This window comes from Aquarana catesbeiana, linkage group LG04 (assembly GCF_042186555.1).
Source record: "Aquarana catesbeiana isolate 2022-GZ linkage group LG04, ASM4218655v1, whole genome shotgun sequence".
Taxonomy (NCBI): domain Eukaryota; kingdom Metazoa; phylum Chordata; class Amphibia; order Anura; family Ranidae; genus Aquarana; species Aquarana catesbeiana.
This window is the reverse complement of record NC_133327.1, coordinates 293,501,615-293,519,639: the sequence shown is the minus strand read 5'-3', so window position 1 is coordinate 293,519,639 and position 18,025 is coordinate 293,501,615. Positions and strand designations below refer to the sequence as shown.

The 18,025-nt window shown below is 46.2% G+C and overlaps 1 protein-coding gene across 1 annotated transcript in view; it reads left to right on the top strand.

Moving 5' to 3' along the window:
- The first annotated feature begins 2,097 nt into the window (after window positions 1-2,097).
- Window positions 2,098-18,025, top strand: part of LOC141141237 (uncharacterized) — a 151,629-nt gene continuing 135,701 nt past the window's right edge. The window contains exon 1 of the mRNA XM_073628921.1: window positions 2,098-2,533. Coding sequence (XP_073485022.1) covers window positions 2,098-2,533 — 436 coding nt within the window. The remainder of the gene's footprint in view (window positions 2,534-18,025) is intronic.

Here is an 18,025-nt window from a genome sequence, read left to right as displayed (position 1 = left end):
AGTTATAGGGGCGTGTGCACGCGCCCCTGTGGTGCGACACTGGAGCCGATGCGTGTGGCCAGCAGCTGCAATGTCCGCTGGCCATCCGCAATCACTCCATAGAGGGCCAGGACAGGAATCTATGTATGTAAACAAACAGGTCCCTGTTCTGATAGGGAAGTAGAGAGGGATCTGCTGTTCCTAGTGATCAGGAACAGCGATCTCTCTCTACTCCCAGTCAGTACACTCCCTCAACAGTTATAAACACCTCCCCAGGGAACACTTAACCCCTTGATCGCCTCCTAGTGTTAACCCCTTCCCTGCCAGTGACATTTATACAGTAATCGGTGGCTATTTTTAGCTCTGATCGCTGTATAAATATCAATGGTCCCAAAAAAGTGTCAAAAGTGTCTGATCTAAAAATCGCTGATCACCGCCATTACTAGTAAAACATAATAATAAAAATGCTATAAATATATCTCCTATGTTGTAGACACTATAACTTTTGCGCAAACCAATCAATATACGCTAATGCCCCGTACACACGGTCGGATTTTCCGACGGAAAATGTGTGATAGGACCTTGTTGTCGGAAATTCCGACCGTGTGTAGGCTCCATCACACATTTTCCATCGGATTTCCCGACACACAAAGTTTGAGAGCAGGATATAAAATTTTCCGACAACAAAATCCGTTGTCAGAAATTCCGATCGTGTGTACACAAATCCGACGGACAAAGTGCCACGCATGCTCAGAATAAATAAAGAGATGAAAGCTATTGGCCACTGCCCCGTTTATAGTCCCGACATACGTGTTTTACGTCACCGCGTTTAGAACGATCGGATTTTCCGACAACTTTGTGTGACCGTGTGTATGCAAGACAAGTTTGAGTCAACATCCGTCGGAAAAAATCCTATGATTTTGTTGTCGGAATGTCCGAACAAAGTCCGACCGTGTGTACGGGGCATTATTGCGATTTTTTTTTTACCAAAAATATGTAGAAGAATACATATTGGCCTAAACTGATGAAGAAATTTGTTGTTTTACATTTTTTGGGGGGATATTTATTATAGCAAAATGTAAAAAATATTGTGTTATTTTTCAAACTTTTGTTTATAGCGCAAAAAATAAAAAAAGCAGAGGTCTGTTTGGGTACAACGTTGCAGGATCGCACAATTGTCAGTTAAAGCGACGCAGTGCCTTATCGCAAAAAATGGCTGAAGTGGTTAAAGGAGCAGCCCGTGACCAGAAGCCATTGATGGCAGGACAACAGTACTGTGCCAGACACACATTATTTGCCTGTTACGCAAATTAACTGTGCTGCTGGAGTGGTTGGTGTCAGTAAGGGAGAAAAGACAAGGCTGGTGGATATGAAATGATATGATATGAAATGGACCTTAGCATTTAGCCAGTACTGGATGTTATTTCTGCATATTTTAAATGCCTTCATTTCGACCTTGTCAAAGTAAAGGATGGATCTGCAGATTAAGTGCATATATGGCAAAGTTGATTCACAGTGATACAATTACAGTGCTGTAAAACATTAAATCTAGGTAATGGTCCTTGCCAAGGCATGAATCAGTTTCATAATAGACTCCAGTCCGCTCTGTTTTCCATTGCCTAATAGGTCTGTATGAGCAATTGCTCACAACAATTATACTGATTGGAATAGCAGACACTGGCAGGCAAAACAGCTCTGGCAAGGATCTCTGAGGCTTTATTGACATTGTTCTAAATTTAGAACAAATAAAGTTCAAGAGTTTCAGAAAGAACCTCTATAATAATGCCCTTTTCTCTGTAAACCAAGAATTCTATAAATATAAAAAAACACAATATAAATATAAACTATTTATAAATCATTCCACCCAGTGAATCAAAATGAGTAAAAGAGGGGGGCGTGGCCGTGGCATTAACGTGTGAGGACGTGCTGAGAGAGAGCCTCGCTCAGCCCGCAGCATATACCGCACCTGCAGCAGCTTTCCTGTGGGGATTTCAACCCCACACTATGCCATCCAGACGGCGGACATCACCGCAGCCTCAGCGGACCCCTCGGAACCGATCTGGCTCCCTGGATTTGTACTTTACAGAGCCGCGCCGTACCGCTCCAGGGACATCCAAGATGGCGCCGACCGGTAAACATCAGGCCGCTCGTGCTGCCTCCCCTATCCCCTCTCCACGGCCACCTTCTCCCTCTCCCCCTCTACCTGCCTCTCCTGCCAGCTCAGCTAGCTCCGCTCCTCCTGCAACACTGGGAGATGTACTAGGGGACTCAGATTTGCGGGCTCACATTCTTGCCCTCCCCACAAAGGCAGACTTGGAACTGTTTGTTAACAGGGTGGAGAAGGCCTGTAGGCAAGATATTGAGGCCTTGCAGGCAGACACAGCACATATTGGGGGTAGAGTGGAAGATCTGGAAGCTCGAAGGGAAGTTGTTACTCCTGCTCTGCAAGCTCTCCATGAACGCTGTAAGACACAGGACCGCAGGATTAACTCCTTAATTGACCAAATGGATGACTTTGAAAACAGAAGTCGCAGAGTTAACATCCGCATCAGGGGTATGCCTGAAGCTACTGGCCCCAAAGACATAGTTCCATAGCTGCAGGGACTTTTCAAACAGATCCTAGGCCGCGCTGCACCTGACTACATTGAGATAGACAGGGCTCACAGGGCCCTTCGTCCGCCCTCAGAGGATCCAGATAAGCCACGGGACATTATCTGCAAACTACACAAGTATTCCTTGAAGGAAAGCATAATGTTTCACGTCAGAGGTGTCCGCCACGTGGACTTTGATGGAGCAAAGTCAGGGGTATGCCTGAAGCTACTGGCCCCAAAGACATAGTTCCATAGCTGCAGGGACTTTTCAAACAGATCCTAGGCCGCGCTGCACCTGACTACATTGAGATAGACAGGGCTCACAGGGCCCTTCGTCCGCCCTCAGAGGATCCAGATAAGCCACGGGACATTATCTGCAAACTACACAAGTATTCCTTGAAGGAAAGCATAATGTTTCACGTCAGAGGTGTCCGCCACGTGGACTTTGATGGAGCAAAGCTATCCCTTTTTTCAGATTTCTCTGGACGCACCTTGATGCAACGCCGGGCCCTTAAGCCGGTACTTGAGGCCCTGCAAGATGCAAAGCTGATTTACAGATGGGGATTTCCGTTCCAACTGTTGGTAACCAAAGATGACCGACAAGTTGTTCTACGCTCCAGGGAAGAACTGCCACAATTCCTGCAACAATTGGGCCTACCTGCTATTGACATCACGGATTAGAGGTCCGCTCCGGAGATACCGCTCCCCGTGCGCCCTCAGCCCTGGCATACCTCTCGCCGCAGAGGTCGGTATAGGCGCAGATCTGGAGAAAATTCACCCCTCCGTCCCCCCTTTCCGAGGAGATCCTAAAGGATTCTTGTGACTCTCTAACCTCTGTTCTTGTTTACAGGACGCCCCCCCCTTTTTCTCACTTTTTGGGATGTAACGACTTTTATTGCAGCTGTTGCGGTTACAACGCACCGGGCTGGCACACTGTAGATGATGCTAGGCCCTTCTTGCTAACTGGGGATGACTGTTCTAGGCGGCTCACACTTGGTGTTGCGCCATTTCCCCCCACGTAGGTCAACTCTTAGGAGTTCAGTCCCACATTTGGGATCCCTCGCTGCTCGCTGACCTCCATCCTTTTATTGGTCAGATGGCTGGATGGAGGTTCCCGACTAGTGATGGTTGGTCAGTTTGGAGGGCCCTTACGGCATCCTCCTTGTTGGTTGTTTTAACTGCTGTTTTGTTTTTTTGTTTTTTGAGTTCTTATGTTTGCCTTATGTTTTCTCAGCACTCATGGATTTATGAATCGACTTTCTGCAGATCTGCTGTTCCTCCTGCTCGGGGTTGGAGACCCTTCCTTGAAACCACCACCTTATGGCATCTCTGAAAGTGGTATCATACAACGTCCGAGGGTTGAGCTCGCCTAATAAACGCAGTAAATTGTGGCTCGAGACCAAACGCATGGGGGCACAGATCCTTTTACAGAAGACACACTTTCGCACTGACTTGGTCCCCCGCCTTCCCACCCACCTATATTCACAATGGTTTCTTAGTAATTCCCCTCAAGCTAAATCGAGTGGCGTGGCAATAGCTATACATAAACAATGCCCATTTATCCTGGTGGACCAGTTGTCTGACACAAATGCCAGGTATGTTTTTGTTAAAGGCACCATCCTAGGCCGTAAATTTACATTTGCAACCGTGTACGCCCCAAACACCCACCAACTCACCTTTTTGGATTCTTTTTTAGAGTCCCTCTCCCACTCCCATTGATTGTGGGGGGAGATTTCAACGTCAGCCCCGATCCCAAGCTAGACACTTCTGCAGGTCTTTCCACCCACTCATTTGCCTTCCTCAAACATTTTAGAAAAACCTTACAGTCTCATCACCTTGTCGATTGCTCGAGATTGCTTCATCCCACCGACAAAGATTTCAGCTACTATTTGGCGACTCATGCTGTAAACACCCGCATTGACATGGTGATGATGGATCAATTTTCCCTGGAGACGCTAGCAGGAGCGTCGATAGGTTTGATTACCCTGTCGAATCACGCTCCAGTGTCCGTATCCATACATCCATTGTCCTCCGAGGCCAGGTCCTGGACCTGGCATCTGAATGAGAACATTCTGGATGATACTATAGCATCTAAAAGCGTGTCAGATATTATCTCCCGATATTTTGCCGAAAATTCCACAGCAGATGTGGGGTGGTCTTCTATATGGGAGGGTTGCAAGGTGGTGATTAGGGGGGAATTAATCTCCCAAGGTGCGAGACTAAAGAAAGCAAGGGAGGGAGACCTTCAATCCCTTTTGGGGAAGATCCACTTAGCTAAACTAAAACATAAGCACAGTGTGACTTCAGAATTGACATCAGAACTCCAGTCCCTTCGCATAGAACTCGCCACTCTTTTGGACACTCGGATTCGTGCCCCGACTTCGCTACGTCTCCCATAATTTTTACGAATATGGGAATAAATGCGGGCGGTTGTTAGCTAGAGCTCTAAAAAGACAACAGGCCTCTAACCACATACATAAACTTCAGTCTCGGAGTGGTCAGCCTGTGATCCACTCATCGAAGATAGCAGCTGCATTTAGAGAGTATTATGCTCAGCTATACCAGCTCCTTGACACGCTACCCAATCTGACAGCTGACCAAAAACTAGCTCATATTATGGAGTACTTGACAGAGGCCCGGGCCCCCCAACTCACTGCCCAAAATATCAAAAATCTAGAAGCTCCTATCACTCAGACAGAACTAGAAACTGTAGTCAAAGATGTGCCAAAAGGGAAAAGCCCAGGCCCTGACGGATACACAAATACATATTATCGCGCCTTTCTCCCCCTACTGTTCTTTCTGACACTTTCTATATTAGAAACGGGACAAGACAGGGGTGTCCGTTATCCCCTCTCATCTTTGCCCTCACCCTGGAGCCATTGCTCAATAGGATACGAGCTAACCCTAATATTAAGGGTTTTGACCTTGGACCTCAGGAACATAAACTATCGGCTTATGCAGATGATGACCTGTTTTATGTGGCTGACCCGTTGATCTCTCTCCCCAACATCATGGATGAATTACAGACCTTCAGCTCTATTGCTAACTTTAAAATAAACTATACTAAGTTGGAGATCTTGCCCCTAAGTGTTTCCCCGAATTTGTGTACACGGTTGCAATCCTCCTTCTCCTTTCAGTGGTGTTGTAACCATCTGAAGTACTTTGGAGTGTATCTCACCCCCCCATTGCTCTCAGTTATATAATAATAATTACACTCAACTATTATCCACTATAAAATCAGATTTACATGGCTGGGACAGGGAAACCTTTTCATGGATGGGCCGAGTCAGTGTGTTAAAGATGAATGTGCGCCCTCGCATTCTGTTCTATCTACAAATGGTGCCTATCTCCCTACCCAGGTCTTTCTTCTCGAGCCTCAATAGTGTGTTTATAAAATACATCTGGCAGGGGCGAGGTTCACAGTTGGCGCTTCGCACCTTACAGAGACCAAAGCGGTGGGGAGGCCTGGGCGTCCCAGATCTCCGCATGTATTATGAGGCGATTGCCCTACAACGGATATTGGACTGTCACCATGGGGTGACCACTAAGGTTTGGTTATCACTAGAAAAATTTTTAGCAGGTCGCAATTTATCACATGCCCCTTGGTTACCCCAGGCTCATAGAGGCCTATCCACTTACGTTTCCCCATTGTCAGTCCATGCATTGAAGCTATGGGACACCCTGAATAACTCAAGGCAGCTGGCACCCCTATTCTCCCCATTGACCCCCCTGAGTGGCTTCCCATGGTTTGCCCCAGGGGAACACCCGTCTTTCTTTCGCATCAGGACAGCAGATGGAGAGGTGAGGTGCGGCCGGTTCTTTCAGGACCAGGGATTACTCTCGGAATCTCTTAGACCCCAATATGGTAGTTTCCCATTAGATGGCTGGAGATATGGGCAGCTTCAGCATTTTGCACATGGTTTGCATCAAGCCATACACTCCCCTACCTCATCCACCTCTTTTAAGAAGCTATGCATGGCCGCTAATTCAATACCTCACTCTATATCTGTCCTCTACGAACTACTTTTAAGGCGGGTGCCTCTGGGGAAACCAAGTTACGTTCGAGAGTGGGAAAGGGACTTAAACCATGAGTTCTCTGACATGCAGTTAGATTACCTATACCGTTTTACTCATACCAGTTCAGTAGACACAAAAATGCAAGAGAATGGGTTCAAGGTACTAACAAGATGGTATAGAGTACCCACTAAACTTGCTAGAATATATCCGACCTCCCCAGCCACTTGTTGGCGGGAGTGTGGACAAAGGGGTTCCTTCCTACATATTTGGTGGGATTGCCCCAAGTTGAGACTTTATTGGCAGGATATCAGATCTCAGATAATCCACATTTTGGATATTGACCTGCCGGATTCTCCCTTGGGCTTTCTCTTGCACGTCCCATCCGTTCCTCTCAGCCTTTACCGAAAATCAGTACTACCTCACCTTCTGAATGCAGCCAGAAGATTGATCCCCATTCATTGGAAAAGTAGTATGACCCCAAGCCGATCAGATTGGATCTGCTTGGTGAATGAAATTATGGCTGCAGAGGAGTGGATGGCGAGGTGCAAAGATAGATGTGATAAATGGTATGGTGTTTGGGCTGCCTGGAAACACTATGTTGAAAAGGCAAGCACTGACAAACGACCGAGGGATCCCACCCCGGCGGGAGGAGAACAGCTATTAGTGTAGTTATTAGTTTTACTTTTATTTGAATTGACCTCGGGAGAGGTAACCTGCAGAAATATTCCCTTATGCCGCGTACACACGGTCGGACTTTCCGGCATACTTGGTCCGGCGGACCAGAGTGTGCCGGACAATCCGCCCGTGTGTAGGCGCCGGCGGACTTTTCCGGCGGACTTTTTCCCAAAAGCCCGCCGGACCTAGATTTGAAAAAAGTTTTAAATCTTTCCGCCGGACTCAGTTTCGGGCGGAAAGTCCGCTCGTGTGTGTGCTGGTCCAACGGAAAGCCCGCTCGTGTGTATGCTGGTCCGACGGACCAGATACGACACGAGGGCAGGGTATTGCATCTCGCGCTCGCTGCAATAGGAAAAACACATTTTCCTATTGCGGCGAGCGCGGGGCATACCAGGCCCTTAGGTCTGGTATGGATTATAAAGGGAACCCCCTACGCCGAAAAAACGGCGTGGGGTCCCCCCTAAAATCCATACCAGACCCCGATCCGAGCACGCAGCCTGGCCGGTCAGGAAAGGGGGTGGGGACGAGCGAGCGCCCCCCCCCCCCCTCCTGAACCGTACCAGGCCGCATGCCCTCAACATGGGGGGTGGGTGCTTTGGGGGAGGGGGGCGCCCTGCGGGGCCCCCCACCCCAAAGCACCTTGTCCCCATGTTGATGAGGACAAGGGCCTCTTCCCGACAACCCTGGCCGTTGGTTGTCGGGGTCTGCGGGCGGGGGCTTATCGGAATCTGGGAGCCCCCTTTAATAAGGGGGCCCCCAGATCCCGGCCCCCCACCCTATGTGAATGAGTATGGGGTACATGGTACCCCTACCCATTCACCTAGGGAAAAAGTGTAATAAAACACACTACACAGGTTTTTAAAATATTTTATTAAACAGCTCCGGGGGGGGAGATCTTCCTCCGGCTTCGGGGGTCTTCTTCCGACTTCGGGGGTCCCTGCGCTTCATCTTCTCCCGGCGTCCGGTTGGTTCTTCTCCCGGTGTTCCAGTTCTTCGGCCGGCTCCTCTGCTGTCTTCAGGTAGCTCTCTTGCCAGCAGAGGTCCGGACTCCTGGGCTTCTGGGCTTCTGGGCTTCTTCTCTTCTCTTCTCTTCTCCAGATGTTGACACGACGCTCTCTCCGGCTGGACTGCTCTCCGAGGGCTGCGTTGTGACTTATATAGGCGGAGACCCCGCCCCCTTTTAATGTCACAGTCCCTGGGCATGCTGGGACTGTGACGTTTTAGGGGGCGTGGTCAACATCAGCCAGTGACCACGCCCCCTACCACGCCCCACGCATCCTTTTCTAGTCCCGTCGCACCTGAGTCACGTTCAAAATGAACGGACTTGTCCGTGTGTGGGCAAGTCCGTTCATTCTGAAAGTCCGCCGTAACTCCGGCGAAAGTCCGTCGGAAAGACGGGCGGACTTAGCCCGCCGGAAAGTCCGGTCGTGTGTGGGCAAGTCCGTCCGTTTTAAAGTCCGGCGCACCTGGCGGACAAAGTCCGTCGGAAAGTGTGCCGGACCAAGTAGGATAGAAAGTCCGACCGTGTGTACGCGGCATTAGATGTCATAAGTGCATCTTTCTTTTCTTCTTTTCTTTTCTTTATTATTTTTGTTTTCAAGATCCGATTCTTAAGATCCACATCTGCAGATTCTGTGTGCCAAATGGCTCTAATTATCTACTGGACTAAGTAGGGTGTGCTCATGACTACTGCCTATGTCCTTTAGTAGGAGTAGAGACGAATCCATATGTTTGACACCTTTGTCTCCTAATCCCTCTATGTTAGATGGCGAATCGGGCCTGATCATTCTGTATGTGATGAAGACACAAATGGCTATGTTGTGCAGAATCTAACTATGCTTTGTCCTGTCTGGCTTTATTTGCTTTTATTTGAATGTTATGTCAAGAAAATGTATCTAAAAATAAAGATTACATTAACCACTTAAGGACCACCTCACGCCGATGTACGTCGGCAAGGCGGCACGGACCGAGGCGGTCCTGTTTTGTCCCCCGGCGATCGGAGGTGAGGGGGAGGCCATCCGTTCGTGGCCCCCCCCTCGCGATCGCCGCCGGCCAATCAGATCACTTCCTTTGCTGCTGTATGCTAAACAGCAGCAAAGGAAATGATGTCATCTTTCCTCGGCTCGGTATTTTCCGTTGCAGCGCCGAGGAGAGAAGACTTCACTGTGAGTGCACAACACTACACACACAGTAGAACATGCCAGGCACACAAAACACCCCGATCCCCCCCCCCGATCGCCCCCCGACCCCCCCCCCCCAATCACCCCCCCTCCCTGTCACAAACTGACACCAGCAGTTTTTTTTTTTTTCTGATTACTGCATTGGTGTCAGTTTGTGACAGTTACAGTGTTGGGACAGTGAGTATTAGCCCCCTTTAGGTCTAGGATACCCCCCTAACCCCCCCTAATAAAGTTTTAACCCCTTGATCACCCCCTGTCGCCAGTGTCACTAAGCGATCATTTTTCTGATCGCTGTATTAGTGTCGCTGGTGACGCTAGTTAGTGAGGTAAATATTTAGGTTCGCCGTCAGCATTTTTTAGCGACAGGGACCCCCATATACTACCTAATAAATGTTTTAACTCCTTGTTTGCCCCCTAGTTAACCCTTTCACCACTGATCACCGTATAACCGTTACGGGTGACGCTGGTTAGTTCGTTTATTTTGTATAGTGTCAGGGCACCCGCCGTTTATTACCGAATAAAGGTTTAGCCCCCCGATCGCCCGGCGGTGATATGCGTCGCCCCAGGCAGCGTCAGATTAGCGCCAGTACCGCTAACACCCACGCACGCGGCATACGCCTCCCTTAGTGGTATAGTATCTGAACGGATCAATATCTGATCCGATCAGATCTATACTAGCGTCCCCAGCAGTTTAGGGTTCCCAAAAACGCAGTGTTAGCGGGATCAGCCTAGATACCTGCTAGCACCTGCGTTTTGTCCCTCCGCCCGGCCCAGCCCAAGTGCAGTATCGATCGATCACTGTCACTTACAAGGCACTAAACGCATAACTGCAGCGTTCGCAGAGTCAGGCCTGATCCCTGCGATCGCTAACAGTTTTTTTGCTAGCATTTTGGTGAACTAGCAAGCACCAGCCCCAGGCAGCATCAGGTTAGCGCCAGTACCGCTAACACCCACGCACGCACCGTACACCTCCCTTAGTGGTATAGTATCTGAACGGATCAATATCTGGTCCGATCAGATCTATACTAGCGTTCCCAGCAGTTTAGGGTTCCCAAAAACGCAGTGTTAGAGGGATCAGCCCAGATACCTGCTAGCACCTGCGTTTTGCCCCTCCGCCCGGCCCAGCCCAGCCCACCCAAGTGCAGTATCGATCGATCACTGACACTTACAAATCACTAAACGCATAACTGCAGCGTTCGCAGAGTCAGGCCTGATCCCTGCGATCGCTAACAGTTTTTTTGCTAGCATTTAGGTGAACTAGCAAGCACCAGCCCCAGGCAGCATCAGGTTAGTGCCAGTACCGCTAACACCCACGCACCGTACACCTCCCTTAGTGGTATAGTATCTGAACGGATCAATATCTGATCCGATCAGATCTATACTAGCGTCCCCAGCAGTTTAGGGTTCCCAAAAACGCAGTGTTAGCGGGATCAGCCCAGATACCTGCTAACACCTGCGTTTTGCCCCTCCGCCCGGCCCAGCCCACCCAAGTGCAGTATCGATCGATCACTGTCACTTACAAAACACTAAACGCATAACTGCAGCGTTCGCAGAGTCAGGCCTGATCCCTGCAAACGTTAACAGTTTTTTTGGTAGCGTTTTGGTGAACTGGCAAGCGCCAGCGGCCTAGTACACCCCGGTTGTAGTCAAACCAGCACTGCAGTAACACTTGGTGACGTGGCGAGTCCCATAAGTGCAGTTCAAGCTGGTGAGGTGGCAAGCACAAGTAGTGTCCCGCTGCCACCAAGAAGATAAACACAGGCCCGTCGTGCCCATAGTGCCCTTCCTGCTGCATTCGCCAATCCTAATTGGGAACCCACCACTTCTGCAGCACCCGTACTTCCCCCCATTCACATCCCCAACCAAATGCAGCCGGCTGCATGAGAGGCTTTTTTATGTCCTCCCGAGTACCCCTACCCAGCGAACCCCCCCAAAAAAGATGTCGTGTCTGCAGCAAGCGCGGATATAGGCGTGACACCCTCTATTATTGTCCCTCCTGTCCTGACAATCCTGGTCTTTGCATTGGTGAATGTTTTGAACGCTACCATGCACTAGTTGAGTATTAGCGTAGGGTACAGCATTGCACAGACTAGGCACACTTTCAGAGGGTCTCCCAAGATGCCATCACATTTTGAGAGACCCGAACCTGGAACCGGTTACAGTTATAAAAGTTAGTTACAAAAAAAGTGTAAAAAAAAAAAAATATATATAAAATAAAAAAAAATTGTTGTCGTTTTATTGTTCTCTCTCTCTCTCTCTCTCTCTCTCTCTCTCTCTATTCTCTCTCTCTATTGTTCTGCTCTTTTTTACTGTATTCTATTCTGCAATGTTTTATTGTTATTATGTTTTATCATGTTTGTTTTTCAGGTATGCAATTTTTTATACTTTACCGTTTACTGTGCTTTATTGTTAACCATTTTTCTGTCTTCAGGTACGCCATTCAAGACTTTGAGTGGTTATACCAGAATGATGCCTGCAGGTTTAGGTATCATCTTGGTATCATTCTTTTCAGCCAGCGGTCGGCTTTCATGTAAAAGCAATCCTAGTGGCTAATTAGCCTCTAGACTGCCTTTACAAGCCTTGGGAGGGAATGACCCCCCCCCCACCGTCTTCCATGTTTTTCTCTGGCTCTCCTGTCTCAACAGGGAACCTGAGAATGCAGCCGGTGATTCAGCCAGCTGACCATAGAGCTGATCAGAGACCAGAGTGGCTCCAAACATCTCTATGGCCTAAGAAACCGGAAGCTACGAGCATTTTATGACTTAGATTTCGCCGGATGTAAATAGCGCCATTGGGAAATTGGGGAAGCATTTTATCACACCGATCTTGGTGTGGTCAAATGCTTTGAGGGCAGAGGAGAGATCTAGGGTCTAATAGACCCCAATTTTTTCAAAAAAGAGTACCTGTCACTACCTATTGCTATCATAGGGGATATTTACATTCCCCGAGATAACAATAAAAATGATTCAAAAAAAAAAAAATGAAAGGAACAGTTTAAAAATAAGATAAAAAAGCAAAAAAATAATAAAGAAAAAAAAAAAAAAAAAAAAAAAGCACCCCTGTCGCCCCCTGCTCTTGCGCTAAGGCGAACGCAAGCGGCGGTCTGTAGTCAAACGTAAACAGCAATTGCACCATGCATGTGAGGTATCACCGCGAAGGTCAGATCGAGGGCAGTAATTTTAGCAGTAGACCTTCTCTGTAAATCTAAAGTGGTAACCTGTAAAGGCTTTTAAAAATGTATTTATTTTGTTGCCACTGCACGTTACATTGTAAAGCATGTCATGTTTGGTATCCATGTACTCGGCCTAAGATCATCTTTTTTATTTCATCAAACATTTGGCAATATAGTGTGTTTTAGTGTATTAAAATTTTAGAAAGTGTGTTTTTTCCCCAAAAAATGCGTTTGAAAAATCGCTGCGCAAATACTGTGTGAAAAAAAAATAATGAAACACCCACCATTTTAATCTGTAGGGCATTTGTTTTAAAAAAATATATAATGTTTGGGGGTTCAAAGTAATTTTCTTGCAAAAAAAAATAACTTTTTCATGTAATCAAAAAGTGTCAGAAAGGGCTTTGTCTTCAAGTGGTTTGAAGAGTGGGTGATGTGTGACATAAGCTTCTAAATGTTGTGCATAAAATGCCAGGACAGTTCAAAACCCCCCCAAATGACCCCATTTTGGAAAGTAGACACCCCAAGCTATTTGCTGAGAGGCATGTCGAGTCCATGGAATATTTTATATTGTGACACAAGTTGCGGGAAAGAGACAAATTTTTTTTTTTTTTTTTGCACAAAGTTGTCACTAAATGATATATTGCTCAAACATGCCATGGGAATATGTGAAATTACACCCCAAAATACATTCTGTTGCTTCTCCTGAGTATTGGGATACCACATGTGTGGGACTTTTTGGGAGCCTAGTCGCGTACGGGACCCCGAAAACCAAGCACCGCCTTCAGGCTTTCTAAGGGCGTGAATTTTTGATTTCACTCTTCACTGCCTATCACAGTTTCGGAGGCCATGGAATGCCCAGGTGGCACAAAACCCCCCCAAATGACCCCATTTTGGAAAGTAGACACCCCAAGCTATTTGCTGAGAGGTATAGTGAGTATTTTGCAGACCTCACTTTTTGTCACAAAGTTTTGAAAATTGAAAAAAGAAAAAAAAAATCTTTTTTCTTGCCTTTCTTCATTTTCAAAAACAAATGAGAGCTGTAAAATACTCACCATGCCTCTCAGCAAATAGCTTGGGGTGTCTACTTTCCAAAATGGGGTCATTTGGGGGGGTTTTGTGCCACCTGGGCATTCCATGGCCTCCGAAACTGTGATAGGCAGTGAAGAGTAAAATCAAAAATTCACGCCCTTAAAAACGCTGAAGGCGGTGATTGGTTTTCGGGGCCCCGTACGCGGCTAGGCTCCCAAAAAGTCCCACACATGTGGTATCCCCATACTCAGGAGAAGCAGCTAAATGTATTTTGGGGTGCAATTCCACATATGCCCATGGCCTGTGTGAGCAATATATCATTTAGTGACAACTTTGTGCAAAAAAAAAAAAAAAAGTGTCACTTTCCCGCAACTTGTGTCAAAATATAAAATATTCCATGGACTCAATATGCCTCTCAGCAAATAGCTTGGGGTGTCTACTTTCCAAAATGGGGTCATTTGGGGGGGGTTTGTGCCACCTGGGCATTCCATGGCCTCCGAAACTGTGATAGGTAGTGAAGAGTGAAATCAAAAATTTACACCCTTAGAAATCCTGAAGGCGGTGATTGGTTTTCGGGGTCCCGTACGCGGCTAGGCTCCCAAAAAGTCCCACACATGTGGTATCCCCGTACTCAGGAGAAGCAGCTGAATGTATTTTGGGGTGCAATTCCACATAGGCCCATGGCCTGTGTGAGCAATATATCATTTAGTGACAACTTTTTGTAAATATTTTTTTTTTTTTTGTCATTATTCAATCACTTGGGACAAAAAAAATAAATATTCAATGGGTTCAACATGCCTCTCAGCAATTTCCTTGGGGTGTCTACTTTCCAAAATGGGGTCATTTGGGGGGGTTTTGTACTGCCCTGCCATTTTAGCACCTCAAGAAATGACATAGGCAGTCATAAACTAAAAGCTGTGTAAATTCCAGAAAATGTACCCTAGTTTGTAGACGCTATAACTTTTGCGCAAACCAATAAATATACGCTTATTGACATTTTTTTTACCAAAGACATGTGGCCGAATAAATTTTGGCCTAAATGTATGACTAAAATTGAGTTTATTGGATTTTTTTTATAACAAAAAGTAGAAAATATCATTTTTTTTCAAAATTTTCGGTCTTTTTCCGTTTATAGCGCAAAAAATAAAAACCGCAGAGGTGATCAAATACCATCAAAAGAAAGCTCTATTTGTGGGAAGAAAAGGACGCAAATTTCGTTTGGGTACAGCATTGCATGACTGCGCAATTAGCAGTTAAAGCGACGCAGTGCCAAATTGGAAAAAGACCTCTGGTCCTTAGGCAGCATAATGGTCCGGGGCTCAAGTGGTTAATAAAAATGAGTGAAAGAGGTATACAGTCATTTCTGGTATCATCGCATGATAGTTCATGAAAAATTTCAAAGCATTAGAATGATTTTGATTAGTTTAGGCTGTAAAGTGAAAAACCCCTTCATGCCTTTAGTAATTTACTATTTGTTAAAGCTTAAAGCTAGGAAAAAAATATTCTTTTTTTGTGTTGGGGTAGATAGCATTTCTAACAGTAATGCAATCTCCCAGATAGCATTCCAGCAATTAAAACAGGTAAAAGTTCTAAACTTTCCCTGACCTATCCAGAGCTAAAAAGAACGATTTGACTAGAGTTGCCTTTTTTTTTTATCAAAAATGCTTACAAGTATATTCCAGTGCTACTATTTTAGTTTTGGTATCTTTTAGTATGGTAAGAATAATTTTTAACACAAAGGATGCTAATAGAGGAGATGTAGTTTACATAAGGGGGGAGTTATTGTTACAGGAAGAGTTAGTGTTGGGTTTGCAAGGAGGGTTAGTGTTAGTGCAAGAGTTGGTGTTAATTTTCCGACAACAAATGTTCGATGGGAGCTTGTTGTCAGAAATTCCGACCGTGTGTAGGCTCCATCGGACATTTTCCATCGGAATTTCCGACAAACAAAACTTGAGATCTGGATCTCAAATTTTCCGACAACAAAATCCGTTGTCGGAAAGTCCGATCGTGTGTACACAATTCCGACAAACAAAATTCCACGCATGCTCAGAATAAAGCAGAAGAGCCGCACTGGCTATTGAACTTCATTTTTCTCGGCTCGTCGTAAGAGTTGTATTTCACCGCATTCTTGACGTTCGGAATTTCTGACAACATTTGTGTGACTGTGTGTGTGCAAGACAAGTTTGAGCCAACATCTGTCGGAAAAAAATCCAGGATTTTTTTGTCGGAAAATCCTATCGTGTGTACAGGGCATTAGTGTGAGAGTTACAGGGAGGGTTAGTATCAGTGTGAGAGTTACATGGAGGGTTAGTATTAGCATGAGGGTTAAACGGAAGGTTAGTATTTGTATGATGGTTTCATGTAGGATTATTATTAATGTGAGAGTTACATGAAAGGTTAGTATTAGTGTGAGGGTAACATTAGTGTGTGGGGGTTACATGGAGGGTTAGTATTAGTGTGAGAGTTACATGGAGGGTTAATATTAGTGTGGGGGTTACATGGAGGGTTAATATTAGCTTGAGGGTTGCATGGAGGGTTAATATTTGTATGAGGGTTTCACGTAGGATTAGTATTAGTGTGAGAGTTACACGAAGGGTTAGTATTAGTGTGAGAGTTACACGGAGGGTTAGTATTAGTGTGAGAGTTACACGGAGGGTTAGTATTAGTGTGAGAGTTACATGGAAGGTTAGTATTAGTGTGAGGGTTACATGGAAGGTTAGCATTAGTGTGATAGTTACATGGAGAGTTAGTATTAGTGCGAGAGTTACATTGAGGGTTAGTATTAGTGTGGGGGTTACATGGAGGGTTAGTATTAGTGTGAGGGTTACATGGAAGGTTAGTATTAGTGTGAGGGTTACATGGAAGGTTAGCATTAGTGTGATAGTTACATGGAGAGTTAGGCCCCTTTCACACTGGGGCGGTGGGGGCGTCGGCGGTACAACAGCGCTATTTTTAGCGCTGCTGTACCGTCGTTCTTGTAGCTGTATTCGGCCGCTAGCGATGCGATTTTAACCCCCGCTGGCGGCCGAAAAAGGGTTAAAATCCCTCGTACAGCGCGGCTATAGCCGCGGTATTGCCGCGGTATAGCCGCGCTGTCCCATTGATTTCAATGGGCAGGAGCGGTGAAGGAGCGGTGAATACACCGCTCCTTCACCGCTCCAAAGAAGCGGTTTGCAGGACTTTTTTCACCGTCCTGCCAGCGCACCGCTTCAGTGTGAAAGCCCTCGGGCTTTCACACTGAACAAACAGCGGAGGCTGTTTAGGGGCGGTTTGCAGGCGGTATTTTTAGCGCAATACCGCCTGCAAACCGCCTCAGTGTGAAAGGGGCCTTAGTATTAGTGTGAAAGTTACATTGAGGGTTAGTATTAGAGTGGGGGATACATGGAGGGTTAGTATTAGTGCGAGAATTACATGGAGGGTTAGTATTAGTGTGAGAGTTATATGGAGGGTTAGTATTAATGTTGAGGTTACATGGAGGGTTAGTATTAGCTTGAGGGTTGCATGAAGGGTTAGTATTTGTATGAGGGTTTCATGTAGGATTAGTATTAGTGTGAGAGTTTCATGGAGGGTTATGATTAGTGTGAGAGTTACATGGAGGGTTAGTATTAGAGCGAGAGTTACATGGAGGGTTAGTATTAGTGTGAGAGTTACATGGAGGGTTGGTATTAGTGTGAGAGTTACATGGAGGGTTAGTATTAGTGTGAGGATTACATGGAAGGTTAGTATTAGTGTGAGAGTTACATGGAGGGTTAGTATTAGTGTGAGAGTTACATGGGGGGTTAGTAGTAGTGTGCGAGTTACATGAAGGGTTAGTAGTAGTGTGAGAGTTACATGGAGGGTTAGTATTAGTGTGGGGGTTACTTGGAAGGTTAGTATCAGTGTGAAAGTTACATGGAGGGTTAGTATTAGTGTGAGGGTTACTTGGAAGGTTAGTATTAGTGTGAGAGTTACATGGAGAGTTAGTAGTAGTGTGCGAGTTACATGGAGGGTTAGTATTAGTGTGAGGGTTACATGAAGGGTTAGTATTAGTGTGAGAGTTACATGGAGGGTTAGCAGTAGTGTGCGAGTTACATGGAGGGTTAGTAGTAGTGTGAGAGTTACATGGAGGGTTAGTATTAGCGTGAGAGTTACATGGAGGGTTAGTATTAGCGTGAGAGTTACATGGAGGGTTAGTATTAGCGTGAGGGTTACTTGGAGGGTTAGCATTAGCGTGAGAGTTACATGGAGGGTTAGTATTAGTGCGCAAGTTACATAGAGGGTTAGTATTAGTGCGAGAGTTACATAGAGGGTTAGTATTAGTGTAAGGGTTACATGGAGGGTTAGTATTAGTGCAAGAGTTACATGGAGAGTTAGTATTAGTGTGGAGGTTACAAGGAGTGTTA